The sequence below is a fragment of the Zophobas morio genome, unplaced genomic scaffold (assembly GCF_036711695.1).
Source record: "Zophobas morio isolate AGI-343-1 ecotype UQ-CSIRO unplaced genomic scaffold, CSIRO_AGI_Zmor_V1 ptg000033l, whole genome shotgun sequence".
NCBI lineage: Eukaryota > Metazoa > Arthropoda > Insecta > Coleoptera > Tenebrionidae > Zophobas > Zophobas morio.
The window spans coordinates 1,648,380-1,670,774 of NW_026972138.1; the positions used below are offsets into that span (position 1 = coordinate 1,648,380).

General features: G+C 30.5%; 1 protein-coding gene across 3 annotated transcripts in view; it reads right to left on the reverse strand.

The window, feature by feature from the left end:
* Positions 1 to 405: 405 nt before the first annotated feature.
* LOC135139703 (adipokinetic hormone/corazonin-related peptide receptor variant I-like) overlaps positions 406 to 22,395 on the reverse strand; it is a 243,025-nt gene continuing 221,035 nt past the window's right edge. For all 3 annotated transcript variants that reach the window (XM_064070006.1, XM_064070005.1, XM_064070007.1), the window contains 2 exons: positions 20,403 to 20,515; positions 406 to 1,030 (listed from right to left, as the gene is read on the reverse strand). In XM_064070006.1, coding sequence (XP_063926076.1) covers positions 845 to 1,030; positions 20,403 to 20,515 — 299 coding nt within the window. In that variant the 3' untranslated portion in view covers positions 406 to 844. The remainder of the gene's footprint in view (positions 1,031 to 20,402; positions 20,516 to 22,395) is intronic.

The window sequence follows — 22,395 nt, forward strand, 5'->3', positions numbered from 1 at the left end:
TAAGTGCAAAAAGAAACAAAAAAAAACATTTAAAAGTCGTTTTGTTTATTCATGCTTCATATTACAGACAATGTTGGCGAAATGCGATGTTATTACAGGTCGTAACAGGATTGTAGTTTTAAAGTAATAAAACTTCGAAGACATAAACGTGCTGCGTTCCTGAATAAGGAAGCTTCGGTGTTATGATTATTTGCAGTTTCGTCGACGAGTAACTGCGAAACATGTTGCTTGTTTAATTTTTCAACAAAATGAAAACTGGCAATGCGGAGAAATAAAGTTTTAGAGGTACGATCGTCAAAAATAGGAATTCGTAGCTCGTAAAATAATGCAGAATAAAACCAGAAACGTATATATTCATATTTTATTTATAATTTGAACAAGTAATTTACAAATATCTTACAGTAACTGTTAAATATCTTACGGTGAAAATGAATCACAGATAATATTATTAACACGAATATGTACAACACCCTCGCAAAAGAACTAACCTCTACCCCGAATCTTGAGTTAATCGATGTCACAGAATCAGCAGCCTGAGTTAAGTCAAATAATGATAAGCACCAGCCTGAAGAAGAAAATGCAAATAGGCACGCCCTCCTTTCGAAAATTCCTACACGCTACCAACACCCAGTACAAAAATAAAAAAGATCTATGTACATTCGCTACACCCTGTATAAAAGCCGCTCCGTCGCACTCAACACATGTACTCCCTGGTCCACCTCTGAGTCCCCAACGCGTCCTCCAAACACTAAATATTCCTCGATCTCGCCGGCTCGAAGTTATAGAAAGCGACAGCTCCGTTGATGCCCATCTTGATGTCACACTTGGGTGACATCTCCTGCCCCTATAAAACTGCAGAGCCGTAATAGTCGGCGCTGTGGCAGGACGTGTCCAGGCAGAGCTCGTCGGGGCACATCCTGGGCCGGGTGCAGGGCTCGCTGTGGAAGCTCGAGCGGTAGTTGCGGCCGTTGCGGGGCTCGCTGAGGAACGAAATATGGCCCACGCTGGGGGGCTTATTGGGGAGCCGGCCCTGCAAACAACACAATTATTATTGTAGAGAGCGGATTTATAAGCACAAAAAAATTTAGAATAAGCGCTTAAATAAGCACAACATTTTCAATAAAAAAGTTTTATTTTAAGCAAAAAAGCATTAAAAACATAATCATATTACAAATCAAAGAACACTTCTTAGAACTTTGGATAAAATATTGTTACAATAATTCTAGACTTTATATTTTACACACGTATTTCAGTTTTCTTTAAAACAATTTATGATTGTAATATGTTCCAAGTTGTCCACTGTAAAATTTTTTCGCCGATCATTTAAAATGTGTTTAAAATTGGAGAATGTACGTTCAACACCACACTCGTTGTTGGCGCAAATTTGAATTTTGCAACTAATGTTGAATCTAACTCCACATTTTCCACCTTCTGGCCTTGTAAAACACGAGCAACGTCGGAAAGAACACCGAAACCTGCATTTTTATATCACCCCTTACTGCGTTTGCTTGTTGTTTTAATTCTTTCACTAAGTTTATGGCATCTACCAACAACATGTTGGGTTTTTCTAACTTTTCTATTACCTCACATACGAATTGATAATTGCTTCTTAGAAAAGCTAGATCTTGTAGCAAATGTTTGTTTTCCAAAATATTTATGCAATCTTTAATCGATTGAGAAGAATCTTCGCTAAACTCCGTAACTACTTCCTCAAATTCTTTGATATATTTGTCATAATTAGAGAGCGGATTTCTAGGTTTAATGCTTTTTGTGAAAAATGTAAGCACTTCAAAACTTTTTTATATCTGTAACTATGATACAATTTGGAGTCATTTGACACATTTTTTTTATGCTTATTTGCTTTTTTTCAATTTTATGCATATTAAAACTTATATGCTTATTTAATGCTTTTTTCGACGAATATGAGTTTTAATGCATATTTTGTTCAAATGCCGGCCTTGTCGGGATGACAAATACATGTTAGTTAGGCGTATCGTACCGTATGCATTTTACCTGGACTTGACCATTGAAGTACACTTACTCAAGACCCTTTCTGTGAATAGGTTCCGGTCGTTTGGGTAATCAAATTTTATTATAGGATTGGAAAAATACTCCATAGATTTAATGACTTTAAATCCTTACTACGACGACTACGTATATTAAGAAAAAGGCAAAATATAAGTCCCGCCCACCCGCTCTTTCTCAAATGTGATGATTTTTTTTTAATCGTCGTAAGCCGAGGGGTCGAGCTTATTTGTAAAATCGTTATTTTTCTACGAGACATTATCATGTGAAATATGTTCTTAAATAATCTTGCTATACAAAAAATACTACATACGTATATTAAGAAAAAATTAAAACCAAATATTAAGCCCCACCTATACCTGCCCTGATCTAAATAGTAATGAAGTTTTCATTCGTTGGCAGACCGAGGGGTGGAGCTTATTTGCAAAATCCATATTTCCTTACAAACATTTACCATTTTAAACTGGTTTTAAGTTTCTAAGAATAAAAAAATCGTCACAATTAACATATGGAGTGGGTGGGCGGGGTTAATATTTTGTCTATTTTTCTTAATATGCATAGTATTCTTTGAATAACACGATACTCAAAAACGTTTTTTTAATTTCTTGTCAAGAAATAAGTATTCTGCACTTAAGCTCCGCCCTCTTGGTCCACGGCGAATAAAAGAAATCATCACAATTGAAATAGGGCGGGTGGGCGGGCTGACATTTTGCCTTTTTGTTTTAATATGTGTAGACTTCTTTTCACAACATGAACTTAAAACATGTTTAGAATGGAAAATTTGTATAAGGAAATATTCATTTTGCAATTAGGCTCCGCCCCATAATTGCAAAATCCATATTTCCTTGCAAAAATGTACCATTTAACCGTGTTCTAAGTTTCTTGTTGTGCTATGTATATTAAGAAAAAAAAAGGCAAAATATAAGCCCCACCCACCCACCCTGTCTCAATTGTGATGATTTTTTTTATTCGTCGAGAGCTGAATGAGCAGGATTTAACTGCAAAGTCCTTATTATTTCTCTACAAGAAATTAACATGTAAGACACGTTTTTGAGTATTGTGTTATTTAAAGAATACTGCATACGTATATTAAGAAAAAATTAAAGCCAAATATTAAGCCCCACCCATACCTGGCCTGATCCAAATAGTAATGAAGTTTTCATTCCTTAGTAGACCGAGGGGAAGAGCCTAATTGCAAAATCCATATTTTCTTACAAAAATTAACCATTTTAAACTGATTTTAGGTTTCTAAGAATTAAAAAAATCATCACAATTGAGATGGGGTGGGTGGGCGGGGTTAATATTTTATCTTTTTTTTCTTAACATGCATAGTATTCTTTCAAACTAATAATCGTAAATTTTTTGTTACACTATTTGCTACTGGAAGGCGAAAAACGGTAGAAATTTTCGAAGAATCGAAGATGAAAATGACTCCTGGATGTCGAAATCTACAAGAAAATGTGCAGCATATTTTCAAAAATGGTTGAAAATAGTCGAATATGTCTAAAGTGCCAAAATCAGTTTTGTCTTATCAAATACTAGGCCCGCCCACCCACCCTCTAGTTTCTTACAGGATATGTCATTTGCCAAAATCAGTTTTATTGCAACAAGTGCTCGCCCCACCCACCCGCCCTGTGTTTTTTTGGAATATATGTTATTTGCCAAAAAGAGTCTAATCTTATCAAGTCATCCCCGCCCACCCACCTTCTAGTGTCTTATAGGATATGTCATTTGTGAAAATCAGCCTTATTTTAACAAGTCTTAGCCTCGACCACTCCCTCTCGTTCCATTTTAACGACGAATTTTATTCCTGTCCAATATAAGAACATTGACTTTATTCAGATCGGATAAAATTAATCACTGAAAAGAAGACCAGGTGGGTGGGCGGGGCTAATTATGTTCTACTGTCGAATGGGAGTGGAAACTAATCATGTAATCTAGGATGTGAAAAAAATAAAAAAGAGCACTAATTGTAACTTTTTTTGTTATACTTGAAAATAGTTGAAAAAATGGTCGAAAATGTCAAAAGTGCCAAATTCGGTCTTACCTTATCAAATACTAGCCCCGCCCACCCGCCCTCTATTTTCTTGGAAGGCATGTCACTGACCAAAATTAGTCTCATCCTAGTACTACTTTAAAAATTTGACGAAAATATAGTCTGAAATGAAAAATTGAAAAAAAAGAATTTTAAAAGTCTAAAAAATCCAAAAGCTAAAATTTAAAACATCGAATACATGAAAATGTTGAAAAATGTAAGATTTAAAACTCCAAATTTTTTTTAAAATATCCCCCCTCCCCCCCGCCCTGTCTCAATTGTGATGATTTTTTTTTGTTCGCCGTGAACCAAGAGGGCGGAATTTATTTGAAAAGCCCTTATTATTTCTCTGCAAGAAACTACCACGTAATAAAGTTTTCATTCGTTGGCAGACCGAGGGGCGGAGCCTAATTGCAAAATCCATATTCCCTTACAAAAATGTACCATTTTAAACTGGATTTAAGTTTCTAAGAATAAAAAAGATCATCACAATTGAGATAGGGTGGGTGGGTGGGGTTAATATTTTGCCTTTTTTTCTTAATATGTATAGTATTCTTTGAACAACACGATACTCAAGGACATGTTTTCTTGTAAAGAAATAAGTATTTTGCAGTTAAGCTCCGCCCTCTTGGTTCACGGCGAATAAAAAAAATCATCACAATTTGTCTTTTTGTTTTAATATGTGTAGACCTCTTTTCACAACATGTAACTTAAAACATGTGTAAAATTGGTCCTAAGATATTTAACCATTCCCATGCATTCTGGTGACCCTGTATATTTTGAACATACGTTAGCATTAGTTTTTAATTTTTTAGTTACATTTTTTTATGTTTTCAATTAAGCTGAGTTTGTTGGACTGTACTTCAAGAGCGAGGGAAGTTCTGTCGAAGTAACCTTGGACCAATTTTTTGTTTTAGCTTTATTTGGTTTTAAGGTACTGGTACAAATGGTAAAAAGATTTTTGATAAAGTACCACTAAGAGTGCAATATTTTAAGGAAAAATTTCCAAACATACCATTGCCCCCAGAGCCGATTATAATGAGGTGGAGAACATGGTTATAGGCCGGCATTTGAACAAAATATGCATTAAATCTCATATTCGTCGAAAAAAGCATTAAATAAGCATATAAGTTTTAATATGCATAAAATTGAAAAAAAAGCAAATAAGCATAAAAAAAATGTGTCAAATGACTCCAAATTGTATCATAGTTACAGATATAAAAAAGTTTTGAAGTGCTTACATTTTTCACAAAAAGCATTAAACCTAGAAATCCGCTCTCGTGTAATTATTAGGAAACATAGATTAAGTGCGTGTTCGGCGGTAGTCTGCGCGACTGCGCCAGCGATGACGTAGCCATGACGAAGACGAACGTCACACTAATGGCTGGTCGGTTGTCCGCGCGCGCGTGTCTAAGTTCACCCTAGTGTTTATTTACTTGTGTTTGTATAATAAATGTGTTAACTGTTGTTCGTGTTTTCGTTCCACGTGCCTCATATAACTAACAATTATTACTCTCTTTTGTCTTTCAGACAAAACTGTAATGCCTCGGCCTCGATTTTAAATTGGAAATTTAATTATAGATGCGGATTTGGACACGGGAGGGCACTATCTCTTCATAAATATGATAGAGGATGTTGTTCGCAAAAACGCACGCCCGGATTTTACATAAATAAGTACGGGTTATCTTGGGAAAACAGGGCGCGTTTTTATCAAATAGGGACTCAAAATTTCATAAGCCGGCAAGATTTGAAGCCTATTATATGATGCATGTGAAATATGGTTTGGTTAATTCATGGAGAGAGGTCGACGGGTGTGCGTAGGGAATGTACTCGTTTATTTTCGATGGAGCAAGATTAAGGCGAAGTGGATATAAATGCATTTAGTCGAGTCGGTGGGTGTATGCTCATAATGAAATAGGGCCGGGGGCGCTTAAAGGGCTCAAATTAGCCGAAATCCGTGAACAGAAATCCCTGTGGTTGTATAATTAAATACAGTTAATATTAGCAAATTTCATGTTCTTTGACGTTTCGTAGCTACTAGAATATGAAACAAAAGTCCGTCTGTCTGTCTGTTGGATAATCTGACAGTAAATTATTACAAAATTCTCAAATTTCGTGACAATTGAGTAATATTAAGTACTATTGTAAAAATGGTGGAGGCGCCAGAATAAAAATCCGCTCCTTCCTTACTTGACTACTTATAGGAAAAATTGGTCGAAAGTTATTTTGACGGAACTTCCCCCATCCCTGATGTGCATTTGAACAAATCCTGCTTCTTTGAAAAATTATTAAAAAATTTTGCGATTTCGAAGTCGAAATATCGAGAAATCGAACAATTGAAAAACCGAAACTTGATTAAAAAATCGAGCAACTAAAAAACTCAAATATTAAAAATAAACCAGAAAATTAGAAAGTCTAAAAACTGAAAAATTCTGAAATTGGAAAGTTGATAAACCGAAAGATTAGAAAAAGAACTGAAAAATTGAAAAATCGGGAAAAACATAGAAATCGGAAAATCCAAACATTGGAAAATTGAAACACGTAAAGATCCAGAAATCGAAATTAAAATATCATAAAATAGAAAAATCCAAAATAGTTAAAAAAAAATTGAAAAATTGAACAATCGAAAAATAAAATATCGAATTTTCGATAAATCCAGAAATCGCAATATTGGAAAACTGGAAAAATCGAAAATTTGAAACAGTTGAAAACCTAAAAATTGAAAAATCAAAAATCAAAAAGTTTAACAATTGAAAAACTGAAAAATCTAAAGCCGAGAAGTCGAAGAATCAGAAGAAAGAGAAATCGAAAAATCTAGACTATAAAACATCGAAAATTTAAAATGAAAAAGTTAACCGAAAAATTGAAAAAAGGAGAAATAGAAACACAAAAAATTCAATAATTGAAAAATCTACAAATTACAAAATCTCAAAATTTAAATCTCAAAAATTGGAAATTCGTTTCTTTGATAACTGCAACCGTTTTTCCAGACTCGACCGTTGAAATATCGAAATTTCTAGAAATTCCAAAAAATTCGCATTTCGTACTGATTCTAGCGAGAATTTTGCTCGGTGACCCCAAACATTCTATATTTTTGGAATCAGCAAGTCGAGATCTACATCCCTGAATTTTTTCAGAATTTTCAGACGACTTTTTTAAAATTGAAATTTTTCCAATGGTCCCCTCTTCTTCAAATTTCGGCTAAATTTTGACATTTTCGAAACTTAACTAAATACATTTTCTTGTGGATTTCGAGCCCTAGAACCCACTTCCGGTCTCGTTTCTTTGATAATTGTAACCGTTTTTCCAGAATCGACCGTTGAAGTATCGAAATTTTTACAAATTTCCAAAAATTCGCATTTCGTACCGATTCCAGCAAAAATTTTGCTCCGTGACCCCAAACATTCTATATTTTTGGAATCAGCAAGTGGAGATCTACATCCCTGAATTTTTTCAGAATTTTCAGACGACTTTTTTAAAATTGAAATTTTTCCAATGGCCCCCCCTTCTTCAAAATACGGCCAAATTTTGACATTTTCGAAACTTAACTAAATACATTTTCTTGTAGATTTCGAGCCTTAGAACACACTTCTGGTCTCGTTTCTTTGATAACTGCAACTGTTTTTCCAGAATCGACCACTGAAATATCGAAATTTTTAGAAATTTCCAAAAATTCGCATTTCTTAAAGAAATTGTAGAATCTAAATTTGAAATATCGAACAATCAAAACAAAATGTTAAAAAATTTACGTAAGTAAAAATCCCAATACTGATATATCGAAAAATTGATAAATCGAGTAATACAAAATTTTAATAATCGAATAATTGAAAAATAAAAAAACGAGAAATCCAAAATTTAAAAAAATCGCGAAAGTGTAGAATGGAAAAATTAAAAAATCGAAAAACCAAAAAAAATTAAAATTTACAAATTATAAATTGAAAACTTGAGAAACTCTAATTGAAGTCGAAGTTGAAGTCTACAAATTGAAAAATTGAGACTTGAAAACTGGAAAAATTGCAAATCGAAAACTGAAGAAAGAACAAAAATTATTGATTGAAACATTACAAATCGAAAAATAAAATCTTTTATTGCGATTTCGAAATCGAAATAAAAGATTTTATAATTAAAAACTGAAAAACTGGAAAATTTAAAAGAAAAAAATTGATAAATCAGAAAATCAGAAAGTCGAGAAATTGAAAAGCCGAAAGGTCGAAAAACCGAAAAACATAGAAATCGGAAAATCCAAACATCGAAATTAAAATAGCACAAAATAGAAAAATCGAAAAAATATATAAAAAAATTGAAAAATTGAACCATCGAAAAAAAAACATCGAAATTTCGATAAATCCAGAAATCGCAATATTGAAAAACTGGAAAATCGAAAATTTTAAACATTTAAAAACCTAAAAATCGAAAATTAAAAATTTTAACAATTGTAAACTGAAAAATGTAAAGCCGAGAAGTCGAAGAATCAGAAGACAAAGAAATCGAAAAATTAAAATGTTGAAAAAAATTGAAAGATTGAGGAATTAAAACATAAAAAAATCGCAGCATTCAAGTATCGAAAAATTGAAAAATTCCCAAAATTGAAATGTTGAAAAATCGAACAATTGAAAAAATAGAGAATAAAAATTGAAAAATTGAAAAATCTAAAGCCGAGAAGTCGAAAAATGGGAAGATTGTGAAATCGAAACATCAAAAATTGAAGAATCTGAAATTTAAAAATTCATAAGTTGAAAAATCGAGACACAGAAACGTCAAAAAATTCAATAATTGAAAAATTGGGAAATCGAAAAACTAAAAAATCGAGAAATCGAAAAATCGAACTTTTTTAAAAAACAATAAACCGAAAAATTGAAAATAGTTAAATCGGAACTTCAAAAAATCGAAAAATTGATAAATCAACAAACTGGAATATTGAAAAATTGCAGAATTGAAAAACTGAAAAATCTGGACATTTAAAAGCCCCAAGAACGAAAAATCGAAAAACCTAGAAATCGGAAAATCGAAACATCGGAAAATATAGAACCATGAAAAGATCGATAAATTGAAAAATCAAAAAGTTGAAAAATCGTGAAATTGACCAATCGAAACATCGAAATTTCGATAAATTCAGAAATTAGTAAATTTAAAAGTTAAAATATCGAAAAAACAATCGAAAAACCAAAAGTTTCAAAAATCAAAAACAATTGAAAAATTTAAAAACTAAAAAATCTAAAGCCGACAAGTTGAAAAATCGAAACATCAAAAATTGAAGAATCTAAGCTTAAAAATTCAAAAATTGAAAAACTGAAAAATCGAAAAATTAAAATGTTTGAAAAAAAATTGAAGAATCGAAAAATTGAAAGATTTAATAAATAAAACATCGAAAAACCGCAGAATTAAAACATTGAATCGGCAAAATTCTCAAAATTGAAATGTTGAAATCGAAAAATGAAAATTTGAAAAATTGAATAAAATGCAAAAATTTAAATAATCGAAAAATGTAAAAGTTTTAAAAATCGAAAAATTGAAGAATCGAGCAAATGAGACAATCGAGAAAATTACAAAATTCCAAAACAGGATCTCGAAACATCGAAAAACCTAGAAATCACAAAATCGAAAAGTCAAGAAGTTGAAAAACAGAAAAATAGAGAAATTGAAATCGAAAAGTCGAAAAACTATCAAAAAATTGAAGAATTGGTAAATTGAACCATCAAAAAGTTAAACATCGAAACCTCGATAAATTCAGAAATCGCAATATTGAAAAAATCGAAAGATTTAATAATCTAAAAATCGAAAAATAAAAAATTTTTATAATTGAAAAATTGAAAAACTGAAAAATCTAAAGCCGAAAAATAGGAAGATCGTGAAATCGAAACATCAAAAATTGAAGAATCTGAAATTCACAAATTCAGAAAATCGAAAAATAAAAAAACAGAAGAACTGAAAACTTTAAAAATCGAGTAATCGAAAAATCAAACTATAAAACATCGAAAGTTTAAAATGAAAAAGTTAACCGAAAAATTGAAAAAAAGGAGAAATAGAAACACAAAAAATTTAATAATTGAAAAATCTACAAATTGAAAACATTCTCACAATTGAAATGTTGAAAAATTGGGAAATCGAAAACTTTAAAAATCGAGAAATCGAAAAATCGAATAATTTAAAAAAACGATAAACCGAAGTATTAAAAATTGAAACTAGCTAAATCGAAACATGAAAAAATCGAAAAATTGTAAAATCAACAAACTGGAATATTGAAAAATTGAAGAATTGAAAAACTAAAAAATCGGAAAATTACATAATTCCAAAACTGAAATCTCGAAAAGTTGGAAAATCGAGAAATTAAAACATCGGAAAATTGAACAATCGAAACATCGAAACGCCGAAATCTCGGTAAATCCAAAAGTTAGTAAATTTAAAAGTTAAAAAATCGAAAAAAAAAAGTGGAATTTTAAAAATCAAAAAATTTAAAAACCCATAAGTATAAGAAATGATAAGTTGATACATCGAAAGATCGAGAAATCGAAATATCAAAAATTAAAAAATCTAAAATTTAAAAATTCGAAGAATTGAAAATAGAAAAATATGTATGTAGAAAAACTCAAAGATTGACAAATCGAGAAATCGAAAAATCGAAAATTTAAAACATCGAAAAAATGAACCGAAAAATTGAAAAATCGAGAAATCGAAACATCAAAATATCGAATAATTGAAAAATCTATGAATTGAAAAATTTCCAAAATCGAAATCTCGAAAAATTGGGAAATCGAAAACTTGAAAAATTTTAGAAAAACCCAAAATCGAATTGTTAAAAATTGAAAATAGCTAAATTGAAGAATTGAAAAATTGCAAAATCTAGAAATTACAAAATCTCAAAATTTAAATCTCAAAAATTGGAAAATCGTTTCTTTGATAACTGCAATCGTTTTTCCAGAATCGGTCGTTGAAATATCGAAATTTTTAGAAATCTTAAAAACATTCGCATTTCGTACCTATGCTAGCGAGAATTTTGCTTCGTGACCCCAAACATTACATATTTTTGGAATTAGCAAGTCGAGATCTACATCCCTGAATTTTTTCAGAATTTTTAGACGATTTTTTTAAAATTGAAATTTTTCCAATGGTCCCCTCTTCTTCAAATTTCGGCCAAATTTTGACATTTTCGAAACTTAACTAAATATATTTTCTTGTAGATTTCGAGTTCTAGAACACATTTCCGGTCTCGCTTCTTTGATAACTGCAACCGTTTTTTCAGAATCAACCGTTGAAATATGGAAATTTTTAGAAATTCCCAAAAATTCGTATTTCGTACCGATTACAGCAAAAATTTTGCTCCGTGACCCAAACATTCTATATTTTTGTAATCAGCAAGTCGAGATCTACATCCCCGAATTTTTTCAGAATTTTTAGACGACTTTTTTAAAATTGAAATTTTTCCAATTGTCCCCCCTTCTTCAAATTTCGGCCAAATTTTCTCTCGATAAATTTAGAAATCACAGTATTGAAAAATTGAAAAATTGAAAAAATTTTACAATTGAAAAATTAAAAAACTGACAAATCTAAAGGCGAGGAGTCGGAACATCAATTTGTTTGTTTGTTTTTCTTTATAAGTAATTTTACGTATATAAATAAATCTATGTAAATTATTGAAGAATAAAAAATTAAAAACTCGTGAAAATGTAAATCAAAAAGTTGCTAAACCTAAAAATTGAAAGATCAAAAAATTGAAGAATTGAAAAATTATAAAATCTAAATTTGAAATATCGAAAAATCTAAACAAAATATTAAAAAATTTATGTAAGTAAAAATCCCAATACTGATATATCGAAAAGTGGAAAAATCGATTAATACAAAATTTTAATTATCGAATAATTGAAAAGCTCCGAAACTAGAATATCCGAAAATTGAAAAATAAAAAAACGAGAAATCCAAAATTTAAAAAAATCGCGAAATTGTAGAATCGAAAAATAAAAAAATCGAAAAACCAAAAAAAGTTAGAATTTAAAAATTATAAATTTAAAACTTGAGAAACTCTAATCGAAGAGTTGCAAAGTCTGCAAATTGAAAAATTTCAAAATCTAGAAATTGAAAACTCCAAAAATTGGAATTTTTTTACTTTAGAGGGGTTATCAGAAAACAAAAATTGCAAAAATAATAATCATTTATTTTCTAAGAAGCAAGATTTGTTTAACTATAATTCAAAACCGTGGGACGGTCTGTCGAAACAACCTTCCACCAATTTTTCTTCACTATAATTCCACTTTATCCCGCTAGTTATTTTCCAAGAAAATATTTTCTGATAGTTTCGTAATGAATTCCCGTCTAGCCCGTTTCATACACACCACAAAAACCCACACTTCTCTGTGAAAAACGCCCCGCAATCTTCACCTTTCACCTTAAACTCAAATTAGAATTATTACCTCCTCCATCTACATCTCCTTCTCTGATGTCCCCATTTATTCTGCTTTCGTCGCGAACAATATACCACAACCCGAATCCAGAACGTAATCGGTAATCTCGAGGAGAAAAAAGAAATACGCACCGAGATATCGTATATTAAATAACGCCAGATGAAAAATACCAGTTCATCTCGTGTTCGTTTCGTGTTGACTCTTCCACCTCACATTTGTGATTTATTTCGAAATAATAGAAAATGGAGGAGAACAAAGCGCAGACAACGAAATTCCCTTCGATTCGCGTAAACTTGCATCAGTCTGCATTTGCGAAAGCTGTCGCCGCAAAATAAGCTCCACTTGTTAAGTGTTCTGACGGAGTAATTTTCTGCACGTTTTTCTTTATTAGAGTCAGCGTCACACAAGGACTAAAAATAAAACGACTTTAAAACGTAATTTTAACAACGCTCGAGGATCATTAAAGTCGCGTATTTTTCCAACGAAATTACTTTTTTGACTATGCAAGATTTTTTGAAGCTGTTGACTATATTTTCATAAATTCGATGTATAATCCCGCTAACTTACATTGTTCCTTCACTTTTCAGTCAAATTTCTGCACAGCGTAGGTGTACCCAACATCAACAGAATATTTACCTTACTTTGTTTAAATTTATAATTTAAATTATCTCCGAATATGTAACCTTTGACCTCTTCGGGGTCGCAAATTTTCTACTTAATTTAACGAATAAATATACAGCCGACACAAATTTCGCTCAAGCTATTAATACACTCCAAAAAAAAACAACGATTAATTTTGGTGAGTTCGATTTCACGTATTTCTTTTTCGGGGTTGCCATCTGGTAACTGTTCATTTTCATTATAATCTCCTTTGATGTTAGAAAAGTAATCTCAAGAAGGATTATGCTCCAAAAAATCGGAAACATAAGTTCGGAGTTCAAAATAAAAGACGCAGTACTTTTGGATTTCGTTTGAGCAAACAAAACTTTGGCAATGTTAATTAACGGGATACAGAGGAGGATTTGGAGCACATCTTGTACTTCGTGGAGGAAGTTGAGTCGACACAATAGTTACACGAGCGCGATTACGTGTTTAGATTACAGTTTTTAGTTAAAACCAGTAGGAACTTGTCGGTTTTAAGAACACAATATTGTGTCGCCGACATAATGTTTGAACATGTTTGCACTCCGGGGAGGTGATTAATCAATCAATTGCAGACGAGCAAATGACAGTTCCAAACATGTGCTTTCCGGGGTATTGGAATTATTAGACAAATCGTTTAGCTAATGCGGAGAATGGCGCAAAAAGTTAATTGCCATTGATCGTTCATTTTACTTATTTTGTGTTGAATTCTGCGACATGTATTGAACTTTGACCTTTGCTTGAGTAGACGACTGTAATAAAATTACTTAAAAAATTTACAAGTGGAACTGAATAACTAGTCTGATGAAAAGAAAAGTAAACGATGAAAAAATTGCTGCTAATGCGCAACCGAATTTAATTTATCGTTCTCATAGGTGTTTTTTGTTTTTGAAGTAAAAAATTTAATGGATTGTTGAAAGTGAAATATTGGAAGTTATAAAAACGTTTATCTTTCAAACGTCATTGAATTAATCGTCAATCAAATAAGAGATAAAATACACTTTTATTCTGGCCATTTTTGTGATCGACTCCAATTTTTCAATCTTTCGATTACTTCATTTTTTCGAGTTTTTTAAATTTTGGAATTCTCTTTTTTCTATTTTTCGATCTCAGTTTGCCCATATTTTTTTACGTTCTTTCAATTTTGCCATTTTTGACATTTCTAAATTTTTGATTTCTCGAATACTCGATTTTTGACTTTCGATTTCTGCATTTTTTCATTTTCCGTTTTTTAGATTTTTTGATAATCCAATTTGTCGATTTTCCAGTTTTCCAATTCTTCAACTTTTCTATCTTTCGATTTTCCAGGTTTTTGACTTTTTAATTCTTCGATTTTTCAATTTTTCGATTTTTCTTCTATTTTTCAGTTTTTCGATTTTTTGCTGTTTCGATTTCTCGAGTTTTATATTTTCGATTCTTCAATTTTTCCATATTTTAATTTTTCGAATTTTTAAATTTTAGATTTTCGATTTTTTAAATTTTAGATTTTTCGACTTCTCGGTTTTGAATTTTTCGGGTTTTTAATTTAAAATTTTTGATTCTCTGAGTTTTCAGTTTTTTAATTTTTCTATTTCTGGAGTTATCGAGATTTGGATGTTTTCATTGTTCAATTTCTCGACTTGCGATTTTTCAATTTTTTGAATTTTGAATTTTTCAATTTTTCACTTTTATATTATCTCGATGTTTCGACATTTCAACTTTTCGATTTTCTAATCTTTCGAGATTTCAGTTTTGGGGTTTTTAATTTCTCGATTTTTCAGTTTTTCGACTTTTAAAATTTTTACATTTTATTCGATTTGTCAACATTTTATTTATCGATTTCTCGACATCCCGGTTTTTTGATTTGTAAAATTGTTCGATTTTTCGAGTTCTTGATTTTTCAACATTTTAATTTTGGGGCTTTTCTGGGTTTTTTATTTATTTTATTCTTCAATTTTTCAGATTTTCAGATTTTTTAATTTTTCGATGCTTCAGTGTTTTCCATTCTTAAAATTTTCAACTTTTCGTTTCGATTTTTCATTTTCGATATTTTGATATTTCGATTTCTCAGATTTTTTAGTTTTTAGATTCTCCAATTTTTGAATTTTTCGGTTTTTCAGTTTTTCAGTTCTTCAGTTCTTCAGCTGTTCCGTTCTTCAGTTTCCCACTTTCTCACTTTCCAAGTTTTCCAGTTTTCCAGTTTCCCAGTTCCTCAGTTTATCTGGTTCTCAGTTTCTCGACTTCTCAATTTCTCCATTTTACAATTCTTCAATTTCTCGATCTTAACTTTTCCATTACTTCAATTTTAGGATTTTTCAATTCTTGGATTCTTCTTCAATTTCGCGATTTTTTTAAATTATCGATTTTTCGATTTCTCAGTTTTCCGTTAGTTTTTCGATGCGTTAGCTTTTTTCGATTTCACAGATTTTTCGATTCTTAAAATTCTTAAAATTCTCGACTTTTCGTTTCGATTTTTCATTTTCGATATTTTGATATTTTGGTTTTTCCAATTTGTTAGTTATTTGATTCTTCAATTTTTGAATTTTTCAGTTTTTCAGCTTCTCAATTTTTCAGTTCTTCAGTTCTTCAGTCCTTCAGTCCTTTAGCTCTTTCGTTCTTCAGTTTCCCAGTTTTCCAGTTTCCCAATTACTCAGTTTGTCAATTACTCAGTTTATCTGTTTCTCAGTTTCTTGATTTCTCAATTTCTCAATTTCTCAATTGCTCAACTTTTCAATTCTTCAATTTCTCGATCTTCAATTTTTCCATTACATCAATTGGATGTGGATTTTTCAATTTTTGGATTCTTACATTTTGCGATTTTTCTCTGATTTCTTAGTTATTGGATTTTTCAGTTTTTCAGGTTTTCACTTTTTCAGTCCTTCAGTCCTTCAGTTCTTCATTTCTTCAGTTCTTCAATTTTTCAGGTTTTCACTTTTCAGTTTTTCACTTTTTCAGTTCTTCAGTCCTTCAGTTCTTCAGTTTGTCAGTTTTTCTGTTCTTTAGTCCTTCACTCCTTCAGTTCTTCATTTTTTCACTTTTTCAGTTTTTCAGATCTTCAGGCCCTCAGTTTCTTAGTTCCGCAGTTTCTCAGTTCCTCAGGTTCAATTACTTTATCTTCAATTTTTCGAGTACATCATTTTTCAATGTTTCAATTTTTCAGATTTTCAGGTCTTCAGTTATTCAGTTTTTCAGTTCTTTAGTCCTTCAGTTCCTCAGTTTTTCATTTTTTCAGTTTTTCAGTTCCTTACTTCTTCAGTTTCTCAGTTCTTTAGTTTCTTAGTTCCTCAGTTTCTCAGTTCTTCAGGTTCTCAGTTTTTTAGTTTTTCAATTTCTCAGTTTCTCAATTTCTCAATTTTTCAATTTTTCAAATTCTCGATTTTTATTTTTCGATAACTTCATTTTTCAATGTTTCAATTTTTCAGTTTTTCAGTTATTCAGTTATTTAATTTTTTGCAGTTCTTTAGTTTTTCAGTTTTTCATTTTTTCAGTTTTTCAGTTTTTAGTTCTTTAGTTCTTCAGTTCCTTAGTTTCTTAGTTCCTCAGTTTCTCAGTTTTTCAGTTTCTCAATTTCTCAATTTTTTATTCTTCAAATTCTTGGTTTTTCTTTTTCGTTTACTTCATTTTTCAATGTTTCAATTTTTCAGTTTTTCAGTTTCTCAGTTCCTCAGGTTATTAGTTTTTCAGTTTCTCAATTTTTCAGTTTCTCAATTTCTTAATTTCTCAATTTTTCAATTCTTCAATTACTTGATCTTCAATTTTTCGATGTTCCAATTTTTCAGTTTTTCAGGTCTTTAGTTATTCAGTTCTTTAGTCCTTCAGTTCCTCAGTTTTTCATTTTTTCAATTTATCAGCTTTTTAAGTTTTTCAGTTCTTTAGTTCTTCAGTTCCTCAGTTCTTTAGTTTCTTAGTTCCTCAGTTTCTCAGTTCCTCAGGTTCTCAGTTTTTTAGTGTTTCAATTTCTCAGTTTCTCAAATTCTCGATTTTTATTTTTCGATTACTTCATTTTTCAATGTTTCAATTTTTCAGTTTATCGGTTTTTTCATTTTTTCAGTTTTTTAGTTTTTAGTTTTTCAGTTTTTATTTTTTTAGTTCTTCAGTTCTTCAGTTCCTTAGTTTCTTAGTTCCTCAGGTTCACAGTTTTTCAGTTTCTCAATTTCTCAGTTTCTCAATTTCTCAATTTTCAATTCTTCAAATTCTCGATTTTTATTTTTCGATTACTTCATTTTTCAATGTTTCAATTTTTCAGTTTTTCAGTTTCTCAATTTCATAGCTTCTCAATTTCTTAATTTCTCAATTTTTCAATTCTTCAGTTACTTGATCTTCAATTTTTCGAGTACTTCATTTTTCAATGTTTCAATTTTTCAGTTTTTCAGGTCTTCAGTTATTCAGTTTTTCAGTTCTTTAGTCCTTCATTTTCTCAGTTTTTCATTTTTTCAGTTTTTCAGCATTTCAGTTTATCAGCTTTTTAAGTTTCTCAGTTCTTTAGTTCTTCAGTTTCTCAATTCTTTAGTTTCTTAGTTCCTCAGTTTCTCGGTTCCTGAGGTTCTCAGTTTTTTAGTTTTTCAATTTCTCAGTTTCTCAATTTCTCAATTTTTCAATTTTTCAGTTTTTCAGTTTCTCAGTTCCTCAGGTTATCAGTTTTTTCATTTTCTCAATTTCTCAGAGTCTTAATTTCTCAATTTTTCAATTCTTCAATTACTTGATCTTCAATTTTTTGAGTATTTCATTTTTCAATGTTTCAATTTTTCAGTTTTTCAGGTCTTCAGTTAGTCAGTTTTTCAGTTCTTCAGTCCTTCAGTTCCTCAGTTTTTCAGTGTTTCAGTTTATCAACTTTTTAAAGTTTTTTAGTTCTTTAGTTCCTCAGTTCTTTAGTTTCTTAGTTCCCCAGTTTCTCAGATCCTCAGGTTCTCAGTTTTTTAGTTTTTCAATTTCTCAGTTCCTCAATTTCTCAATTTTTCAATTCTTCAAATTCTCGATTTTTATTTTTCGATTACTTTATTTTTCAATGTTTCAATTTTTCAGTTTTTCAGTTTTTCAGTTTTTCAGTTGTTCAGTTATTTAATTTTTTGCAGTTTTTTAGTTCTTCAGTTTTTCATTTTTTCAGTTTTTCAGTTTTTAGTTCTTTAGTTCTACAGTTCTTCACTTCTTCTGTTCTTCAGTTCCTCAGTTCCTTAGTTTCTTAGTTCCTCAGTTTCTCAGTTCCTCCGGTTCTCAGTTTTTCAGTTTCTCAATTTCTCAGTTTTTCAATTCCTCAACTTCTCAATTTTTCAATTCTTCAATTTCTCGATCTTCAATTTTTCGATTACTTCATTTTTCAATGTTTAAATTTTTCAGTTTTTCAGGTCTTCAGTTATTCAGTTTTTCAGTTTCTCAGTTACTCAGTTCCTAAGTTTTTCAGTTTCTCTGTTCCTCAGGTTCTCAGTTTCTCAATTTCTCAATTTCTCAATTTCTCAATTCTTCAATATTTCAATTCTTCAATGTCTGGATCTTCAATTTTTCGATTATTTCATTTTTCGATGTTTCAATTATAGGATTTTGAATTTTTGGATTCTTCAATTTCGCGATTTTTTTAAATTATCGATTTCTCAGTTTTCCGTACCCTGTTCCAGTTTTGGAAGTTTTCAATTTTTCGATTTTTAAAATCTTTGATTGCTCGATTTTTCAGTTTTTCGATTTATCAATTTTTCGATATTTTAGTTTTGGGAATTTTCAATCTTTCAATTTTTCAAGTTTTCAATTTTTCATTTTTTTCAATATTTTAATTTTTCGATTTTTCAGTTTTTCAATATTTCAATTTTTAAATTTTAGCTTTTTCAGTTTTCCGTTTCTTCAATTTTTTGATTTGCAATTTTTCAGTTTTACGACATACAACTCTTTGAGTTTTCTTTTTTGAAAGTTTCGATTTTCAAACTTACAAATTTTTCAATTTTTAGACTTTGCAATTTTTCGATTGAGTTTTTCAATTCAATTTTCATTTCGTTGTTTTTTATCATTTGTGTTTATTTTTCTTTTTGCGATTTTTTTCTTTAGTTTTTCTATTTGCGATTTTTCGATTTTTCAATTTTCTTGTTTCTTCAATTTTTAGATTGTAAAGTAAATTAAAAAACTTGAAAAATTATAAAATCGAAAGAAACATTGAAAAAAGAAGGAAATGAAACGAAAATTGGTGATATAAAATCGAGAAAATGAAAATTAAAAAATCGGAAAAATGAAAGGTAAAAATCATGGACTTGAAAAATGGAGCAAACGAAAAATTGGAAAATTGAAAAATTGCAAATCGAAAAATTGAAACGGAAAATTAAAAAATCGAAAGATTCAAAATAGAGAAACTTAAAAATACAAAAAGCGAAATATGTATTGTAAAATCGAAATATTGGAAATTAAAGAAATCGGAAAATCGAAAAATCAGATAATTGGAAATACAAAAATTGCAAAATTGAAAAATTAAAAGTTGGAAAAAGAATTTGACAAATTTAGGGAACGAAAAATTGAAAAAAAAAATAGGAAACTGACAAATTGAAGAAACGAATAACTAAAAAATTTGGAAATCTAGAAATTGATAAATTGATAAAAAAAATTTGTAAAAACGAAAAATTATGAAACCGAAATGTTGAAAAATGGAAAAATTGAAAAATTAAGGAAAATCGAAGAAAAAGGAAATACGAACGAATTGTTCGAAGGTAAAAAATAAATAAATCCAGATTTTTAAATTGTAAAATATTCTCCAAAAATTTTGATGTCTAGTGCGAAAACTCATTGCGTATTCATACATCACAAGTGGAGGAAAAACGCCACTGGAAAAATTGGTCGTTGAATAGAAATGAACAATTCATTGTCATAATTTTATTTATAGCGCAATTTTTAAATGGAAATAACTAATTTAATGCTTCTGTTTCAATAATTAATGTGTATACGTGACGAAATTGATTTTCCGAGGCTTATTTTAATCGCAAATTGAACTACCTCATGGAAAATTCCGCTTATATTAAAACGAAAACTTAAATTATGCAGATAAAATCAAGTAATTATCTCCGTTTAATCGAAGCCACTTTTTGCTCCATCTAATTAAAATAGGTGGAGAAAATCAATTTTCTTTTTTCCACTACTAAATTAAATAAATGCAATCATTTTCTCGATTGTGCGAAAATTTGAGGTCTCTGAAACACAACAAGAACGAAAGAAATTGCTAAATAGCTGAAACGAGACACCCGTTTACCCGATCTATTTCACGGTCAACGCGACACCAATTTCTTCGTACGGTATTTAGCCGCGAGCGGAACGCGATCCTCCTGGATGTTATGTTTACACTCGAAACAATTATCTACCTTGACAAGCAATCCTGTCAGGTTTGAATTACCCTTGGGAGCTTGGGAACGAGCGCTGCCGTTGACGCCCACGCCGTGGACCATTCCTGTGCTTCTGGTGGCTCCGGACCCCACTGGAACACGAAAACTTTATTAGGTCTCTGAAAACCGAAACACTTTTTTAACACGAGGATTTATTTTGTAAATTAAGAGCTGCGGTGTGAAAGAGGGCTCATTAATCACCTCTTAGATTCCTTCCGTATAATATTGCCATTAATCTTGTGCCAGGAACTAAATTCGGGCTACATTTGTCATACGTGCGGGGGCTTTTTCGGTAATTAAATACTACAGTTTTATCTGTTGGGACGTGTTTGAATAGTATGCACCGTTTTGACAGGGTAAATTGCAAAAACTGCAGATGATTCAATAATTCAATTGAGCTGAATGTGTCTCTGGCGTTTATTTGGACGAATTTAGCGAAAACAGAAACCGGGGGAAGTTTTTTGTCGGAGTCGGAGAAAGCTTCCATGGAGAAAAAGTGCGAGGCACGAGGGATAATTGCGTCGCAATACGAAGCTATAATATACAGACGATGTTATTTTTGTGTTTTTCAGGGTTGTTGTTACCCTTAGAATGTTTTACGGTTCATTTGGTGAATTACAGGTGAGTGAGGAAGTTAAAGTTTCGATCCCAAATGGAATTGTTATTTTGTGTGGAAAAACAAGCTTGGTAAATGTATTGTGTCGTAGAGAGTGAAAAACAAGATACGTTTGTTTTGTAAAAATTCTTAGACATGAATAATATAATAACGTATGTTAACATTTGAAATCTGTATTTTCGCATCTGTATCAATTACAAAAGTACCAATGTAATAAGCCAAATAAAATGTCAGGGCCCCCGCGATTTTTATAAATTCAAAAATAAATCACACGGGGATCCTCAGATTTTTTCACACTAAAAAAATCACACTAGGGACCCCTAAAAGTCTTTCAGACTTTGTGAAAAATAAAAATAAGGAGATTTCAAGATCTTTTCAAATTGTTAAAAAAAAAACAACAAAATAGAGTCCTTCCCCCTCAAGAATTTATACAATTTTGTCGAATAAATTTTATTTAAATGTCAGGAAGTAACAGTCCTAAACGATTGTAGTTATAACAATTTTCGAATTTGCGATTTCTCGATTTTTCAATTTCAAATTTCTCATTTTTTCGGTGTTTCAGTATTTTGAGATTTTTCAATTATCCGGTATTTCAGTTTTTTCAATTTTTAAAATCTTTGATTATTATTCGATTTTTCAATTTTGGGAATATTTCAATATTTTGATGCTTAAGATTTTTGATTTTTTGTTTAGATTTTTTGACATTTTCGGTTTTCCAGTTTTCCAGTGTCTCAGTTTCTCCGTTTCTCCGTTTTTCGGTTTCACTGTTTCTCCTTTCCTCGGTTTCTCAATTTTTTAATTTTTCTGTCTTCGATTTATCGATTACTTCATTTTCCGATACTTCAATTTTAGGTTTTTTTAATTTTTGGATTCTTCAGTCTCAGTTTTGGAAATTTTCAATTTTTCGATATTTCAGATTTGGGATTTTTCAGTTCTTCGATTTTTAAACTTTTCGATTTTTTATTTTATTTTTTCGATTTTTCGATATTTAAATTTTTAGATTTTTTGGTTTTCAATTTTTGGCGTTTCTAAATTTACGATTTCTCGAATTGAGATTTTTCTATTTTTCGATTTCTCAATTTGACTTTTCGAAGTTTCGATTGCTCGACTTCTCGATTTCTCGACTTTTCAGTTTCAATTTTTCGGTTATTAAAATTTTTGATTTTTTGATTTTTCGATTTTTCGATCTTTTAATTTTTCGATGTTCCAGTTTTTTTTGATTCTATAGATTTTTCGATTCTTAGAATGTTCAATTTTTCGTTTCGATATTTTGATATTCCGATTTCTCCAATTTTTTACTTATTTGAATCTTCAATTTTTTAATTTTTCAATTTTTCAGGTTTTGAGTTTTTCAGT